Source organism: Tripterygium wilfordii, chromosome 21 (assembly GCF_013401445.1).
Source record: "Tripterygium wilfordii isolate XIE 37 chromosome 21, ASM1340144v1, whole genome shotgun sequence".
In the NCBI taxonomy this organism is placed as follows: domain Eukaryota; kingdom Viridiplantae; phylum Streptophyta; class Magnoliopsida; order Celastrales; family Celastraceae; genus Tripterygium; species Tripterygium wilfordii.
This window is the reverse complement of record NC_052252.1, coordinates 6,395,770-6,414,385: the sequence shown is the minus strand read 5'-3', so window position 1 is coordinate 6,414,385 and position 18,616 is coordinate 6,395,770. Positions and strand designations below refer to the sequence as shown.

The window sequence follows — 18,616 nt, the reverse complement described above, 5'->3', positions numbered from 1 at the left end:
GATCTGGGGGAATATAATGCCTCTTCAATATAATTTAGAAGTGCCTCAGATGGTGTTAACATCTGCTTCAAGAAATGTTAATTGTAAGAAATATTTTTCATGTTGAAGGATAGTGTGAGTGGTTGCACTATCTATTAAACATCCATCTTCATTACTCAAAATGCTATCATCCAATGTAGTGGTGAGATCCATGATTCTAAAATATGAAAATATCACGTATATTATTTAATATGTTCATATAAAGATGAAAGATAATTACACAACTATTATTTACATATTTTGTATGTACAAGCTTTATGCTTTAAGACTTATTTAACATTATTATAATATTTACATGAAATACAGAAAATTTAAACTTTAAACAAAGTAACTTCAATCCATCTGCATAGATCCATCCCCAACTAGAAGGTCAACATTCTCCTCAGCGTTATCAAAGAAATAAGCCATATCAAGATGAGTTAAATCATTTAACTCATTTTCATTATTAAAGTATGCACAATTGGATTCCACCATCTTGCCTGCAAAATTGGATTCCACCATTTTACCTTTCCCTTTGATTGACTCCTGATAAAGTTTAATCAAATGTTGAGGTGTACGACAAGTACGTGACCAATGCCCGAACCACCACATTTATAACATATATCTTCCTTGTCCTTCTGGAACTTATTTGGTAAATCTTTAGGATTTGATTGCTTTGATTCAAATTTATCAAATTTCTTTTGGTGGTTTAGCGCATTGTGGGTATTAGAAAAATTCCCACAATCATAATGATAATGCCAATGGCTTCTACCTCGTCCACGTCTACCTCCACGTCCACGTCCACTTCCACATCCATTGTACATAACTGTGTTCGCTTCAGGGAACGGAACAGCTTCAGTAGGACGTGACTGGTGATTTTTCAATAGAAGTTCATTATTCTGTTCTGTCAACAGAAGACATGAAATCAATTCTGCATATTTAGTAAACTGTTTTCCTCGATATTGCTGCATCAGGAGCATATTTGAAGGATGAAAAGTAGTATATGTTTTTTTCAACATATCATTTTCTGTAATAGTAATACCGTACAATTTCAGCCGTGTAGTGATTCTAAACATAGCATAATTGTATTCACGAACAGTTTTGAAATCTTGTAATCTCATATTAGTCCATTGAAACTGAGTATTTAGGAGGATTACACACTTCTGGTGCTCATATCGCTCCTTCAAATTCTTCCACAAGTCAAGTGGATTTTTAATTGAAAGATATTCAGATTTCAATTCTTCATGAAGGTGACGGCGTAGAAAGATTAGCGCCTTAGCCCGGTCTTGGGGAGATTCATGACTTCCATCTATAATAGTCTTGCTAAGATTTGAAGCCACAAAATGAGTTTCAACATCATCATACCATGATAAGTAATTTTCACCAGACACATCAAGAGGCAAGAACTCAAGTTTTGTGAGGTTGGACGTGATAGTAATAGGATAGTTATACTTACCACTTAGAAGAACAATATTGAATATTGGAATGATTACGTACGGATCTTGATCAGGTAGAGCCTCGTGCTGATAACATATTATGAAATATATAGAATGAGATATAGATACAATCAAAAGTGTTCACCAGCGTATTTGTTTTTTCTCTTATATATATATTCATATCCCATGCAAAATAGCTTTTTACAATATATATACATCTTTTACCTTCATATATTACTTACACATGTACATCATATTGACATTTGGCAATAAAGTGTAAAAGTGAATAGTATATAGATAATTATCATCCACTTTATGATATATATATATATATCACAACAAAAACAGGTGTTATGCTTTCTCCTCTCTTTATTATTTCTTCTCTACCAACATCAGCAGCCACCGCTACCTATCACGACTTAACCGCCCAATTACCTCCGACCAACCAATTCCAGTCAGTCGTCCAGCCACTACCGCCACCTAGTTCCACTCACAAAATTAATTTACTTCGTCTTTCCTAAGTTAAGAAAGTTGAACCTACTTCTTTGATCTTGTTTGGGTTTAAAACAAAGGGGATTTGACACCATAAATCCTTTATGTTTGTCCACTTGGGACTTCTTCAAGGGTCTTAACACCTGGGTAAGAATTATTATCCCTATAGATATAAGTTTGATTAGAAATTGTTAGATTACAATGTTAGGGTTCTTGACCTAAATTGGGGGTTTTCTTAAATTGATGTAGACTTGATAAATTAAGTCATAATATGTTATTTTATCATTAGGTTGCCTCATTGGATAGTATTTAACGCTTATTGCTTAAGCTGGTGAAGTTTGTATCTATAAGAGGTAGGGAAACTACCACCTTCTTTAATAATTCCTTGTATATCTTTAATAATTTATTTTATGCCTTGTATTGAATCATTGTAGGAACTTCCAAAATTCTTAAATTCCTTGTTCCTACAATTGTTTGATTGTTGTCCATGAATAATTGTTGGCCTCTATTATTCTTTGTCTTCCTCCAAGGACTTGTTGTTGTGGCCTAAGCCATTGTTGTGGGTTTAGACCATCTTGCATCCATCATGTTTTATTATGAATTTTCGTAACAAAGATATTGCATAAATACTTTTATCTGCATCAAATTCTTTTAATGCATTAAAGAGGAAAATTGTAAATTTATTCAAAACCAATAATTTGCATATTTTACACCCTTGTGGAGTTCAATGGATGAGGGGTTGGGAGTGATGCCGGGGCTTCGGGCTGAACATTGTGAGACTCCTAGGAGGATCCCGAGTTTATTGGACCGCAAGATGAGATTTTGGAAAATTGTATTGTAAACTGTTTTGGGTACAACCCAATTGTACTGTTGTTGTTGTTAAAGTAAGTTGTTGTTGTTAAAGTAAGTTCTTGTAATGATACAAAAATTATATCATTTGTAAATGTTTGACTGTATTGTAATATGACATATATTGACCCAAGTTTTGTGGACAATTGTTGGTTGTGTTGTTCTTATATCACATTGTTCGGTGTGGGGTGTACAACCCACTAATGGTTTAGGTGTTCGGATATCCTTGTTGTTTGGGAGTACACTTTCCTTAAATGGATCCTCCCTTGTGTGTGATTGTGACCTTACGTCTACTTGTATACACTTGGTCAACGAGTGCTTCGGCATTCGGTGTGCCTCAATTGTTCCACTTGTTATTTTAAATATATACAATATTTTAAATGTATATATATGTTGTAAATTGCATTCATTGATGCATATTGGTATTGTACCTTGTAACCGTTTATCCATGTTCTTGATGTTATGTGCCATATTTATTTCTATGGCACTTTGAGCGCTTTGAATCTTTATAGGGGCCCGAATCTAATACGGTTCCTTCTGGTATTGTATTTCTATACCTTGTTGTTTATCATTCTATTTTTATTTCCCTACTAGGCCTTTCGCTCATGCCTTCTTTTCTTTCTTTTCCTTTTCCCCTCTCAGGTCAGGAAAATATTTACGATCGGCTGCCGGAGGCGTGACAGTGTGGTGTAGCCCGTGTTTACTAGATGTCTGTTTCCTTACCTTTATTTAGGATTGTTAGATGTTTTAAATTGTTGAACTTTATGTATGACTACTCAGTCACCTTTGACTTCAGCTGTTATTTGTTTCCGCTACGATATTGACCACTGAGGGCTAGCATTCTGATTAAGTGGGTTGTTTTGTTGCTTCTGCTTGATGTGGACCATTAAGGTTTTAATTACTATGATAGTATTGAATTATGTTTCTGGAGGCTTAGTGCCATTGGAGTCCTCTTTAGGACAATTGTCGATTTCTGTGTAGGTTGTCGCTCATTGTGCTACAATGTTGCATCATGTCTGTTTAATTTTGTATGTGTGTTTTTCATCTCACGACCCCACTTGAAATGGGGAGTGACAATTTTGGTTCCACCGCGATATGGACGACCGAGGTCTAGAATTATGATTTTGTTGGATGTTTTGCTACTTTCTTTGCGATTGACCATTGAGGTCTTTAATTATTTGATAGTATGAAACCATAGTTTTCTGGAGGCTTAGTGTTGTTTGAGTCCTCTTTAGGACAATTGTTTATTTGTGTGCAGATTGACGCTCATTGTACTACAATGTTGCGCCACGTTCGTCAAATTTTGTATGTGTGTTTTCTATCTTACGACCCCACCCGAAAAGGGATGTGACAGTCAGACTATTGAATTTAAATTATTTGAAGCTGCTAATCATCCATCAAGTTTAACTGTTTAAGTTTAAGGGAGTGTTTTAGAGTCGAAGTTTTTGAGGTTGTGAAAATTGACAAGAAGAAGACAAAGCTTTGCCAAGACTTATCCATTGCATCAAAAGAGTTCTCTCCCGGCCAAAAAGTCATTTTGAACAACTCTAGGCTCAAACTGTTTCCATGCAAGGTGCATTCAAGATGGCATGATCCTTTTCAAGACGGCAAAGTTTGGAGGATGAATGAATTGAAACAATCCGAGGATGATGTGGAAGAATGTTTCCAAGTTCATGGAGAAAGTCACTCAGAGATACGTCTTGCCTAGACGTTAAATAAAGCGCTTGTTGGGAGGCAACCCAACCGGTAATATTTTTTGTATATATATTTTTCTTTTCTTTTCTTTTATTCTAATATGTTTTCACCAGTGAAAAATATGGATGGAACAAATGCTGAAAAAACTGTGTAAAAGCATTGGATTGAAAATTTTTCTGGGAGCAGCTTGGGATGAACCAGAACAAGTGCCATGTATGAGCAGAAAGCTACAGATGTCTAGTTTCTGCAGAATTTTACGGTTTGTCAATCCAAGATCAGGCGATGAAGATATTGAAAAATTTTCAATGACTGTGCAGTGCTGAAAGTCCAAGCGGGATTTGGTTCCCAAGTCTCTTCGATGTCAGGTTGTGTCGCTCTAACTCAGCAATTTTTCTTGATAATATTTTTCACGTAAGTCTATGCAGTGAGGACATTGCATTATTTAAGTGTGGGGTGAAAACAATTTTGTTTGATTACAAAATAATTTAAAAAAATGCAATGCCTTGTGATTTTCATGAATAAAATTTGACGAATATGATGTTGTGATTAATTGAAACACTAATGAATCTTGTTAAGGACTCATGCCCAATTGAGTGTTTATATCTACAACTTTGTTTATCTTGGGTGATCCAATAATTTGATCACTTGTATTGTGGGGTATGAGGTGACACTTAAAGTTGGACACTTGTGATATGTCGGAACATTAGTTCGCAAGATTGCAAGAGGCAATCTTTTAGTTGAAATGAAAGGCATGCGTAAAGATGACAGGAAGGCCTGCGCATATCAACTACAAGATATGGCCATGGAAAAGTCTTCAGTATGCATTAAATACTTAGCATGCTTCTCGGTTGGTTAGGCCTATAAATAGGCATGGTTTGCTGCATGTAAAAGATAGCCAAGTTTTTAGAGAGCTTGTAAACAGGGTGAGTGTGTGAGAACTTGTAAACAGAGTGTGTGAGAGAATACTCTGTATTTGTGAGACCCCGAGTGTGTTCTGGGTTTTGGGTTTGTACTTTTTCTTGTAATCTCTTTGGTGATATTGATTAATCTCTACCACCCGTGAACGTAGGAAATTGCCGAACCACGTAAATATTATGTCTCTTTGTGTTTATATTTAGCTTGGAGTTCCTGGGCATTACACCAATCTCATCCTGTCTGAATGAAAAAGCTGGAACCTTTTTTCAAACAAAATATTGAAAGAAGCTAATTTGTCTTTCTTAGATTCACCTCGATCTGTTTTACCCCGGCTTGTTTGCTTCCTACATTCTAAAAGTTCTGATCCTATTCTATTGAGGCAAAGTGAGGTCTGGAAGTGTGCGACTACAGATGTTTGATAGATTGTCTGTGAGGTCGAGTGTGGACCGTGGTGGTTGTATGGATGGGTGTGCAGACTAACTGTTTGATAAAAGGCGTTTTAGAACTATTTGCCCAGGAATACTCGAATAGACCTATGAATAGCCTAAGAGGCTTTTACCTTTAGAATTGATTACTGGAGGTGAACGCTCTCGATCTGTGGAGCTTATCCAGTAAAATGGGTACATTTCGAATCTAAGAAAACAACTCCCAAGAAATACTGTTGCACCCTGTCCGCCAGAACAGCACTGTGGAAGAGAACTAGTCGCGCTTTGAAGACATCGAAAGCAACCAGCCTCGGATAAATCCGGCGTGCGCTGCACCAGAGTGTAGAGCGTCTGATTACTAGTAAACTCTTTCTCTTCCATAGCAAACTTTTTACCCGAATAATCACTCGCAGCTCTACTCGCTAACTCATTAAGTGTTGCAGCCAACAACTGATTGAAGCGGCCTGGCTTTGTAACATTCATTCGATCAGGTATACCGTTCCCAGGTACTACGTACTCTCTAGAAAAGAAGGAACGATTCAAGTAACGCAGCAAGCACACATCGTACCAAATGTAGGCCTCTTACGCCACATCAGGAGGGGCTTGACCAGTAGTTGTGTTGTAGAATCCATAGATGTTAGTGGCGTTAGAGACTAGAGAAGCGAGGAGAGAATTGAGATTGGTTTCGTAAGTACTATTGGATTGGTAAGGAGGATTGGGTGTGAAATTTGGTGACCTTCCGCAGTAGTGGTGATAGAAAGTGGGTGCTGCTTCGCTGGTGAGGCTAAGAAGGAAGCCAAGCAGAAAGAGAACCACAAAGTTCATAGACACACCTCATGAATCTCTCATGTTCTTTGTTTCATAGAAATGGTTTTCTGCACCATACTAGCTGATAAAGCAACTTCGGTTTTTCAATTTTGGAGGTAAAAGAGAATAACATAAAGTCAACTCATAAAGCATTGATTGGGACAGGTTACAACTGAAGATTGGGTTGCATGCGAGGGAGAAAATATTTAGGGTTTATTCAGTGGTCACTGCACACCACGTCATCATGCTGATGTGGTGTGCATGTTCCACTGAATATTTGACATGTGGTGACTTTAATCCAGTCAGAGAAATTGCTTACAGTCTTACAGATAAATTATATTAGTGTTGTCTCACGCGCTTAAAACACCACGCGCCGTCTCCACTTTTCTGTTCGTCTCACTTAAACACCACTAACAAACCTTCTCTCACATAAAGCTCAACGCCATGAAAGCTTCATTTGTCTCTCTTTTCTCACACTGCTCCTTACGCTCTTCCATTAAAGCTTCTCGATTCCCACAATGAGACTACCAGAGTAAGATCCCCTTTGATTCTTCAGTCCTGCTCGCCTATTGATTCAAACACTCAAAATTGTAAAACCCCTTTCATGATTATCCCGACCATGAGACTACCAGAGTCAGATCCCCTTTGATTCTTCAGCCCTGTTCCCCTATTGATTCAAATACCCAAGACTGCAAAACCCCTTCAATAATCATGAAAATTGAAGAATGAAATGCAAACGAAAAAAGGTGCAAGTTTCATACGGAGAGGTCGGAGACTAAGCTATTGCAATATTGGTTGTTTGCGGAGGATTGTGCTCTCCGTCGAGTTCTTAGCGACGATTCCGTCAAGTGCAAATACATTTTTGCAGGATTATTTTATTTTCTTTAAACATTATTTCATTAATATGATTTGATTTATTTTAAAATATTTACTTCAGATACATTTTGTTGACTAAGATTAAAGTTACCATGTGTCAAATATCCAATGGAACATGCACACCATATCAGGGTGATGGCGTGGCGTGCAGTGACCACTGAATATTTTCTCGCATGGGAGTACCTAGTCAAAGCGCTTTGGTTAGTTTAGGTTATCTTTCTCGTCACTCAAGACAAGTTGAATAAAACAATTGAAAAGTCAAATATTAGGACGAAAAAAAAAAGGAAACGGACAACAATATTATATAATTTTACACTTTAAACATTTAGAGTCTAAATTCAAGCCATCCGACCCATACACACATAAATTTTTCACATGAGAACAAAGTAAGTTTGACCAAAATTTGGTCACAAGAATATTGAGAAAAAAAACCCCTGTAATTTGCATTTGGTCAAGGATTTGGCTACAGTATCGTCTTCAATGCTCATGTTTACTCAATATCAGCTCATTGTGCAGGTCCCTGACGAGGGACGGATCTAGGAAATGTTATGAGAGGGGACTAGGTCTATAGGAGAGAGCGAAAAGGTTTATGGGGGTTCGGGGGTAGCGCATTTGAAATTTTTTTAGAGCTATTTACAAATATCCAATAAAAAATAGTCCAAATATATCCATATATTAATATGATGATAAAGTCTTACAATTTAATTTTCAACTCTAAGAGCCTAACTCTTAGTACTCTCTCTCTTCAGCTACATACTCATACTCATACCCTTTTGTCTAGTCTAAAGCTAGCTCAGAGAAGGTATGAATAAGCCGTTCGAAAGCTTAGAAGTCGACTAGTAATATTATAGTAACCATTCAAAATTAAAGATACACAGAGATAAGGAGAGACCTCTCACCTCCGGCTTTGAAGAAGGCCAATAGAACGATGTATTTTTTGAGAATCAATTGATGAATTTGAAGAAAATCAGATGGAGACAACAAGACAAGTTCTCTTGACTTAGTTTGATATCTCGTATGACGTTTAGGGGAAAGAAATGGGCTTATTAGGACTTGTGGAGAGTTGAGTTTATTAGAGCTTGTGGAGAGTTGGCTTATTAGGGCTTATTTTGTATTAAAAGAAATGAACTTATAATGAAATTTGGGTATATTCACATCTAAAACAATGTGGCTACCAGGATTATTCGTAACTGCAGCCTCCACATACCACCTTAAAAGCTTGAAAGACTCAGCCGAGTCACCAAACAACGTGGCCTTAGCCTTATTTATTGCTCTCCATGCCTTTTTGTATGGTATTATCAAAGCATAAGATTTACAACCTCAGCTGGGGCTAAAGAGTGATTAACTATGATATTATCTTGAATAAGCTCGACTATGTTGTTGAAACTCAACCTTCTAGAATCACCAGTACATAAAACTAATTGACAACTATGCTCTTAAACAAATTTCTTCACAATGCAAGATCCATTCACCATGGAAATCGATGCATATACATACCAATTACAATTCTTCTTATACTTCTCAGAACACTCAATTGCCACCTTATCCTTATTATTTTTCACATAATTGAACTTGAAACCTATCATAACTGAATACCTACAAAGTGCATATCTAAATTGGTCTAAACCTCCATCAAATACCTGCCCAACATGACTAATTCCATTAGACCAACGAGAAGAAAGCAAAACTCTGTTAGTAGATGAAGCATGTTGATTATACAACAACGTATCTTCATTACCTAAAACTGTAACATTGGATGATGTTACTATTTTATCAGTAACATGATGCTTTCCCCTATGAAGCACGACGTTTGAAACATCAGCAGAATTACAACTCAAAAAGGCATTCGTATTAGTTAATGTTATCGTTTCTTCATTAGCATATGTCTCAACATCTGCATCTTTAGAAAGATTTGAAACAGTAACAGTAACATCGACAACATTCAAACCAAACGAACGAGGCAACAAAATCATCATGTCCAGCTCGTTATCCTTCCTCAAAAGGCACCTAGGATGTCCAGGAAGAGAATAACACATAATGACATTATTACTATCCAAACAACTCCAGTTCTCACATAAACTGCTAATTAAACTGTTAAATTCGAAACCACTACGAATCTTCAACACTAAAGTATCTAAACCAAACTTACAAAGAAACATCACCTCTTCCTCCATTATCCACGATTCAAAACTAAATCAATCCAAAAAAAAAAGTCCATCGAAGATTTTCCTTACCGATATCAAATATCGATTTGACAATATGCATGAAGCCAGGTAAATTGAGTCGTGAGATTAGAGAAACATATCAATTCGTCTCGAATCAATGCGATCAATCACAAAACCAAAATCACAGAGAAAATCTGAATAAAGCTTTCTCAAAAATAGAAAACTCGCGTAAAACAGGAAATATATGAGAGAAAGGCAAACTCGGAATACGAAATAATGAAACAAATAAAACAAGTACTTATTAGGAAAAAAGGTTCTTGTGTGGCAAACAAATTTTTTTTTCACCTAATTGTCTAACTTTCATTAAGTGGGCACCAATATGGCATTCTCCGTTTAATTTATTTCAAAAATTGAGGATGGGCTCTGCGCCTACATTGACTCCGCCCCTGTTCCCTACTAATCTTTATAAAATGAAAATGAAATATTAATTAGGTATTGATCTAGAAATCGCAAGAGCTATGCTCCCTAGATAATGCTAACTGTTTGATCATGTTTGCTCATATAGGAAATATATAATCTTCCTAGTGCTGCAATACTGGCATGGATTTGGGGCTCTCAAATTTCTAAAAAATTTGAGAGTTTAAAATTCCAATCTAAAGGTTGTAGTTTTGCCACATAATCATATATAAAAAATAATTTTACACTTGTCTCTATATTTGTTTCTCTCTTCCATTCAAAAACCTCTCACAAGTTTGTAAATATAAATTCAAATCCTCACCATTGGATAAAACCTTATGTGACAAAACTACAGCCTTTAGATTGGAATTTGAGACTCAAATTTTTTATGAATTTGAGAGCTACTGGCGTAGGAGGACCATCTTCAATCTAATCAAAATGCAATGTCAAGTTGGACGTATAAATGTCGTTCATCTTCAACAATCAAATATAGTTGTTGGGAATATTTGTTTTTCAAATATAACCGTTAAGAATTTTTACTTTTAAAATAAAGTCGTTGAGAATATTTATTTTTAGTTTATTATAAATTAATAAATACTTTAGTTTATTATTAATTATTTTTTACTAATATATTTTTACTTATAATTAATATTAAATATTTTAAAATTAATATATAACTCAAATATATTTTGTAAACATTTTAAATTTTATTTGGGTAATAATAAAATAAGGAGAAACTAATATTGTGGAGCTTCGAGCTAACCAACTGAGTGCAAATCCTGATTAGCTACACGACCTACTCGGCCCGTTGTATCCCAGAGTAGTCGAGCCAAGAGTATTCAGGTGCACCGAGTCTGAAGAAAAAAAGAACTCAACACACACTTCTCACAAACTCTCCTCTCTAAAAATAGTCACTCTCTAATATTCTCTAGGTAGAGAAAAAGGGTGTTATTTATGGGGTTTCGATCTAACCAACTGAGTGTATGTCTTGGTTAGCTACACGACCTACTCGGGCTGTTGTATCCTGGAGGAGTCGAGCCAAGAGTATTCTGATGCACTAATTCTTAAGTGGGCTCAAATCTCCTTGAAGAGAGTGAGATATCCGTGCCTCAATCCACTACGATTGAGTTACATTTTTGTATTTTCTTTATTTTTTTACTCTTGCACCAACAATATCCAAAAAAAAAAAAAAGGTTGTCCACTTCCAGTAGCTATTACCGTAGACAGAGGGCTAGGGCTGGTTGCTTCTCACCTCGGGGAGTCCAAAGCTGGTGATGACATGCAGAGGAAATATCGGAGGTGACTAAATTGGCTATTTGAAGTAGTGAAGGACTAACTTTGCAGGCTTTTTTCGAAGAAATCCTTGGTTGTTGCTGTAGATGTAGGGGTTGGGGTAGCTTTTTTCTGGCTTGTCGTTTCGTTTGAGACAAGTAGTGACACGAACCGTGGCTGGATGGCAAAGAGGCCATAGTTGACCGTGAGTTGAAGCGTGCGGGGAGAAGGGAGGAGATAAAGAAGAGAGAATGAGAGGAAAATAATGAAAAGAATTTTGTTTTTAATTAATGCTATGTTGACTATTAAGTCAGCTTTGCCACATAGACTGATACATTTGTTGGGATAAAATTTGCTGAGATACATCATTTTCGTATCAGAAATCTATCGTTTTATTATTATAGACAAAGGTTAATCTACTCTTAGAGACAACGGTTATATTGAATAACCTCAGTAAAATGAAACGTTGCGCTTTGTGTAGCTTCTAGAACGCTGACTACAAATATCAACTTTGACTAACATAATCATGGTTAGTCCTTAGCTGTAGTTTAGAATGGTACCAAAATCTGCGATACACAGTCGCGCGACATCTAGAGCAAGACAATAACCAAAACAGAACTTCACAAGGCCCGAATGAATGTCTCAACGTCAACGACCGCCCATAGAGGTCGTTGACGACTGAGACGATGAGGATTGTAGCTGGTTTACAGATTGAGATTGTATCTGGTTTGTCACATGTTTCCTTATATAAGAAATCTGCAATCTTCATGTTTGTGTCACTCACTCAAATGCATTACTACAGAACTAAAGAAGCATGACATTCAAACAGTATTTCAACCTACCATGTTTGCAAGGAATTGTGCTTCAATTGATTAGTAAAGAAATGGGAAGAAAGTATTTTCATTAAGTTGCAAATGTAGATACAGTATGGATATATACAACTAAAGCAGTAACGGCTAGAAACGAAACAAGATTTGACAACAGCAGTTGTCACTGTAATACCAAGTACATGAACTGAACTGAAGCATGCTTAAAGAGATAAATAAACTGCAAAGCAAAAAATTTGTGACTCTATCGTGGATGCAGTTTAGTCAATGATATTTCATTAGTTGAGGATGGCATTGACTTGTTTGTCGATTGATAAGACGACTCTGTTGTCGCGTCTTTGAACTCTTTTCTGTTACCAGGAAAATATGCAGGTTTACGAGGCAATGGTATGGTGGTTGAAGAACTGCTAAGCATGAGAACTACTGATACCATCGTGGGTCTGTCAGCTGGATCCTCTTGAACACATGATAAGGCAATCCGAATACATCGCATGAATTCGGGTTTCGAATATGAATCTTCTAAAGTTGGATCCAGAATTTCTGACGTTGTTCCCTTTCTCCAGTGCTTCCAAGCCTGCCACATTAAGTACCCAATCTCTGTAAAAAGTTTCTTTCGTTGGTACATATTAATGTTCTTAACAAGAATGCTTCAAAATCTTTCTCGGAAAGAAATAAAAGATTTAGTTACGATTAGAAAGAAACTTTTCTATGTTTATCCATGGCGCCCTTAAGTTTAAGCCTATGCCATCCTAACTCCTAAGGTGCTGCTAAATTGAAGGATCGTATTAACGTCCATGAATGATATAAAAAATAATGGTTTCAAACTTACATAGCTCAATAGGTCATCACCACTGTCAGATTGAAAGAACTGACTGTTTTTCTTGCCACTGATGATTTCTAGAATCAGAACTCCAAAACTGAAGATATCTGACTTCACCGAGAATCGACCATGCATAGCATACTCTGGAGACATATAACCACTACATACCAGTACCATCAGTACAATAAGCTCATTGGATCAGACAGTAATGTTAAAAAAAAAGGATTCAAAGCTTACAATGTCCCTGCAATTCTTCTTGTAGTTCCTTGAGTTTGTTCTGCACCAAAAATTCTTGCCATGCCAAAATCAGATATTTTCGCATCCAAATTTTCATCCAACAAAATATTGCTTGTTTTAAGATCACGATGTATGATTCGTAGCCGAGAATCCTCATGAAGATAAAGAATTCCTCTTGCTATACCTACTATGATTTTGTAACGTCTCGACCAATCCAAGCGCCCTTGCCTTTCAGGATCTGCAGATTATTCATCAATATTAGTGTAAAGAACATAAATGAGAATTTTATTCTTCTTTCTAGTCCTGGTCCTGGAGACATACCGAAGAGAAAGTTGTCGAGACTTTTGTTGGGCAAATATTCATATATGAGTATCTTCTCTTCTCCTCGCACGCAGAAACCCAATAGCCTCACTAGATTTCTGTGTTGAAGCTTGGCTACCAATACAACTTCATTCTTAAATTCTTCTGCACCTTGCCCCGAGCTTTTAGATAGCCTTTTCACTGCAATTTCTTGTCCATTTAATAGCCTTCCCTGTAATAAAGCATATTCAATAGTACTGATGCATTCTCTGCAGTAAATTGTGCTGAGACAGTAATTTCTCACCTTGTAGACCTCGCCAAATCCACCCCTCCCTATCTTGTTATCATCAGAGAAGTAGTTAGTGGCAGCTTCAATTGTGTCGAAATCGAATTGCAGAGACTGTATATGTGTCATTTCATCCCCAACTGTAGGTCCAATGAGTAAAAGTGACTCAGAAATGATGTTCACCAAAAAACGAAAGTCATCAAACATGTAAGTATGACGCAGGCGGAAAGTAAGATTACGATCAAACCAACATGTTTAAATTAAGAAAACAACACTGGAATCCACCAGACAAAAGATAATGAGCCCTAGAGCTGGTTACAACCCTAATGGATTGAAAAACACAATGCACGAAATTACGAAAAATATTCCTAAAATGCACCCTAAACAATGGAATTTGCAAAAAATAGGGTGAGATTACTGGTGTAGCACTAGTCCTGACAACAACATCAAAACATTTTCCAATCCTACTAATCGGTTTCTTTGTAATTACTTTGCTACTAGTCCTACATCGAAGTAGCTTAAAACAAGGATTAAATGGACATATTCATTAGTCATTACCATTTTGTTCTTCTGCAATATTGTAGTTCTTCCTTGCTTTTCTTCTTCTTATGAAAACGATGCCCACGACGACCAACACCATGGAGACCAATATTGGAACAACAATGGCAATAATCACCTGTGAAGAGATCTTCCTTTTCCCTGACACAAGTATTGGCACCCACATATCATGAATTGAAAAAATATTAAAACTTTTCAAACCGATATTAAATAAAAATCTTCACCTTTAGAATTGGTTGATGGTGGCCGATCTGTGGCATTAACTTGGTAAAATGGGTACAATTCAAATCTAATGTAGCAGGTCGGAAGCAAAAACCTTCCACCTTGTTTTCCAGTACAACAAGATGGAAGAGAACCAATTGCAGTTTGCAGACATGTTTTGCAATTAGCCTCAGATAGATCCGGCGTGCACTGAACCAGGCTGTACAGTGTCTGCGAACTGGTAAATTCCTTTTCATCAGTCGCAAACTTTTTCCCAGAACTATCACTTGCAACTTCAGCAGCCAAGTCATTCATGACTGTTGCCAACAACTGATTAAAGAGATCTGGGTCCTCCACATCCTTGGAATCAGTTATATTAAACCCGGGCACAGTACTCACTCTAGAAAAGAAGGACCGGTTAGAGTAACGAAGCAAGCACTCGTCGAACCATATGTAGGATTCTTTCTGTGATGGGCAACGTTGAAGTATCTCTCTGGATGCAGTAGTGACACATTCTTGACAAGTACTTGCGTTAACATCTCCACGGCAGAGGAAGAGTCCAAATACCCTATCAGGAGGGGATTGACCAGCAGTTGTATTGTAGAATCCATTACTGGTACTTGCATTATTGGAAAGAGAAGCGAGAACAGAATTGAGATTGGTCTGGTATGCGCTATTGGGTGTGAATAAAGTATTGTTTTCGCAATCGTGAGCACTGTAAGTCGGTGCTGCTTCGGTTGCACGGCTATGAAGCAGAACAAACAGAGAGAGAAGCACGAGTGTCATGGGACGGTCGGGATCTTTTGAGTTGGGAATGGTTTATAGGGAAAGTTTGTTTCTTTAAAGGTAACGAATGATGAAGATTGAAGATGGAAAGCATGTTGGTGAAACAGAGAACTCAAATTGGGTTCCGGGTCGGAAAAGCAACATAGAAGATGAGCCAAATTCCCATTGGGTTAGGACAAATGCAATGGTAAAGTCTTATTGGCCTAACAAAAATATTGTATTTTGTTGATGTGGTTGTATTGTAAAATGTGTTTTGTTTATGTGGCTGTATTAGGATTAGTGTTTTCTTAATGTGGATGTATTAATATTTGATGTTTTGATGTAGTTTTGTTGTGGATAATATGGAAGAATGGAATGTTGTTGGCCTCCATGTTGGATGGAAAGAGAAATTGTATAGAAATTTGTATTTTGTTGATATGGTTGTTGATGTGATTGTATTGAAATACGTGTTTAACTTGATTTTTTGTGTAATAGAGATGAGACCGGATCAATATTTTTGTTGGGTCAGTAAATAACAAACCATTGCATTTGCCCTCACTATGAGATGATCAATGACATTGACGGTGACAGAATTTGGCTGGGTTCATATACAACTAGTTAAAAGATAATTTTGACAAAATATAATATCATTGCTGTTGTTTTGTTTTCTCAGGTATTGACTTATCATTCTTGATATTTATTCTAGGCCAGTCCATTCTTAACTACTGCAGGAATTATTGTTGACGTGCAAAACTGATGTTTATCCCTGACTGTGCAGGGTCAGTGTAATATCTCGTATTTTGTAGGTTTGTTAAAACCGACAAATGTCCTTGTAGTCATATCCATTGAGTCACATAGTATTATAGAGGTTATAATTATAAATTTAGAAATATTAAAATTTGATGGAAGTAAATCGTAGGAATATTGGTAAAGTAGTAAATATGAGAAAGGGACAGTTTGTAATTTTGTTATAACTTGAGGACATGATTGTCCTTTTGATAATCAGATAAAAAAAAATATATTTGCCGGACAGAGAAGTCAGGGTTATAGTGAGAGCTATATAGATTAAAAAAAAAAATATATATATATATATATATATATTCTATATTAAATTGTACGAACAAACTACACTAAACCCTATCACACATTTTTTTTCTCCTGTTCTCCTCACTCTACCGTGTACCCTCTTCCTCCACCATCATCTCAACTTCACTTGCAGCCACCTCCGATCACCAGCTGACCACCTTATTTTGGTAAGAAACCACCACAACTTTTATTTATTTCAATGGGTTCTAAACCAAGAGACTTTCTTTTAACTTTTTGGGTCTTACAACAAAGAAGAATTTAACACTTGAATCTCTTTTCTTCTTTTTTTTTTTCTCTATTAGGAACTATCTTTGAAGGTCTCTACAAGTTGGTAAGAACTATGATCTCATTAGATACAAGTTTAATTAGAAATTTGTTAGATTATAATTTTAGGGTATTTGAAGTAATTTGGGGCTTTTGTCAAATTGATACTAGGTTTGATAAATTAAGTTATGATATATTATTTTCCATTAGGTTGGCTCATTGGATAGTACTTGGAGATTATTGCTTAATCTTGTGAAGTTTGTGTCTACAAGAGGTAGGGAAACTACCACCTTCTCGGATAATTCTTTATTTGTCTTGTATTTAATAATTGTAGGAAAAATTTTTATCCTCTTGATAATTTCTTTTTATGCCTTGTTTGAATCATTGTAGGACCCTCCAAAATTCTTAAACTTCATTGTTCCTACAATTGTTTGATTGTTGTCCATGAATAATTGTTGGCATATATTATTCTTTGTCTTCCTCCATGGATGTGTTCTTATGGCATAGTTTGTTATTGTGCCTCTAGACCATCTTGCACTCATCATATTTTACAATGATTTTTTGTAATGAAAATATTGCATAAAGGATTTTAGTTGTATTAATTTCTTTTGATGCATTAAAGAGGAATTTGTGATTTGATTCAAAGTCATTAATTTATGTAAATGTTTTGAATTGTATTGTAAATATGACATATATTGAGCCAAGTTTTGTGAGCAATTGTTGGTTGTGTTGTTGTATCACATTGTTTGGTGTGGGATGTACAACCCACCACCGGTTTAGGTGTTCGGATATCCTTCTTGTTTGGGGTACATTTTCCTTAAATGGATCCTCCATTGTGTGTGATTGTGACCTTATGTGTACTTGTATACACTTGGTCAACGAGTGCTTCGGTATTCGGTGTGCCTCAATTGTTCAACTTGTTGTTTTAAATATATACAATATTTAAATGTATATATATTGTAAATTGCATTCATATCATGATGCATATTGGTCATTGTACCTTGCAATTGTTTATCCATACTCTTATTTTTATGTGTCATGTTTATTTTCTATGGCACTTTGAGTGCTGTGAATCTTTATAGAGACCTGAATCTAGTACGGTTCCTTCTGGTATTATAATTCTATTTCTCGTTGTTGATTGCTCTAATTTTATTTCCCTACTGGGCCTTCCGCTCATCCCTTTCTTTTCTTTTCCTTCTATCCCACTCAGGTCAAGAGGATATTCAGGATCGATTGTCGGAGGCGTGACAGTGCAGTGGAGTCTACGTCTATTAGATTTATATTTCTTGTCTTTATTTAGGATTTAGACTTGTTAAACTATGGAAATTTGGCACGTTTCTCAATCACCATTGACTTGAGCTATTTTTGTAATACTCCGTATTTTTGGGTCCGTTAAAACGGACAAGTGTCCTTAGTAGTACCATCCATTGAGTCATATAGTGTTATGAATATAGATCATAAAAGAATAGTAAATTGAATAGAAGGGTAAAGCTGTAAATAGATTGTGGCATAATTGTAAATATACAAAACTAGAGTGCAGTTTAGTCTTTTGAAAAAAAAATGAACAGCAAAATCGTGAAAACTATTATGAAATATATACAATGAGATATAGATACAATCAAAAGTGTTCACCAACGTATATGTTTTTCTCTTATATATATATATATATTCATATCCCATGCAAAATAGCTTTTTACCATATATATACATCTTTTACCTTCATAAATTACTTACACATGTATATCATATTGATATTTGGCAATGAAGTGCAAAAGTGAATAGTATATAGATAATTATCATCCACTTTATGATATATATATCACAACACTCCCCCTTGGATGATCATTAACACAAGGTAAATATGCC

At 36.0% G+C, this 18,616-nt stretch overlaps 2 protein-coding genes and 1 long non-coding RNA gene across 3 annotated transcripts; 1 reads left to right on the top strand and 2 right to left on the bottom strand.

Moving 5' to 3' along the window:
• Nucleotides 1–372: 372 nt before the first annotated feature.
• LOC119987805 lies at nt 373–1,685 on the bottom strand. Its single transcript, XM_038832718.1, has 3 exons — nt 1,680–1,685; nt 606–1,541; nt 373–564 (listed from the first exon to the last, which is right to left on the bottom strand). The coding sequence occupies exons 1-3, from the start codon at nt 1,683–1,685 to the stop codon at nt 373–375; spliced, it is 1,134 nt and encodes a 377-aa protein (XP_038688646.1).
• Nucleotides 1,686–12,266: 10,581 nt separating this feature from the next.
• On the bottom strand, nt 12,267–15,544 carry LOC119989064 (cysteine-rich receptor-like protein kinase 10). Its single transcript, XM_038834365.1, has 7 exons — nt 14,659–15,544; nt 14,435–14,575; nt 13,895–14,016; nt 13,612–13,822; nt 13,291–13,528; nt 13,063–13,213; nt 12,267–12,807 (listed from the first exon to the last, which is right to left on the bottom strand). The coding sequence occupies exons 1-7, from the start codon at nt 15,419–15,421 to the stop codon at nt 12,478–12,480; spliced, it is 1,956 nt and encodes a 651-aa protein (XP_038690293.1). The 5' UTR covers nt 15,422–15,544; the 3' UTR covers nt 12,267–12,477.
• Nucleotides 15,545–16,536: 992 nt separating this feature from the next.
• LOC119989085 lies at nt 16,537–18,269 on the top strand. The gene is made up of 4 exons (XR_005465732.1): nt 16,537–16,653; nt 16,789–16,817; nt 16,961–17,024; nt 17,961–18,269. It is a non-coding gene; the product is annotated as an uncharacterized LOC119989085 (long non-coding RNA).
• Nucleotides 18,270–18,616: the final 347 nt, after the last annotated feature.

What these genes read in the sequence shown, in the direction of transcription:
- LOC119987805 (XM_038832718.1), bottom strand. An exon ending in GTGGTTCGGGCATTGGTCAC is followed by an intron (nt 565 to 605) that starts GTACTTGTCGTA and finishes AAACTTTATCAG; the next exon opens with GAGTCAATCAAAGGGAAAGG.
- LOC119989064 (XM_038834365.1), bottom strand. Translation starts at nt 15,421, where the DNA reads ATGACACTCGTGCTTCTCTCTCTGTTTGTTCTGCTTCATAGCCGTGCA. An exon ending in TATTGCAGAAGAACAAAATG is followed by an intron (nt 14,017 to 14,434) that starts GTAATGACTAAT and finishes TTGGACCTACAG; the next exon opens with TTGGGGATGAAATGACACAT. An exon ending in GATTTGGCGAGGTCTACAAG is followed by an intron (nt 13,823 to 13,894) that starts GTGAGAAATTAC and finishes GCTTTATTACAG; the next exon opens with GGAAGGCTATTAAATGGACA.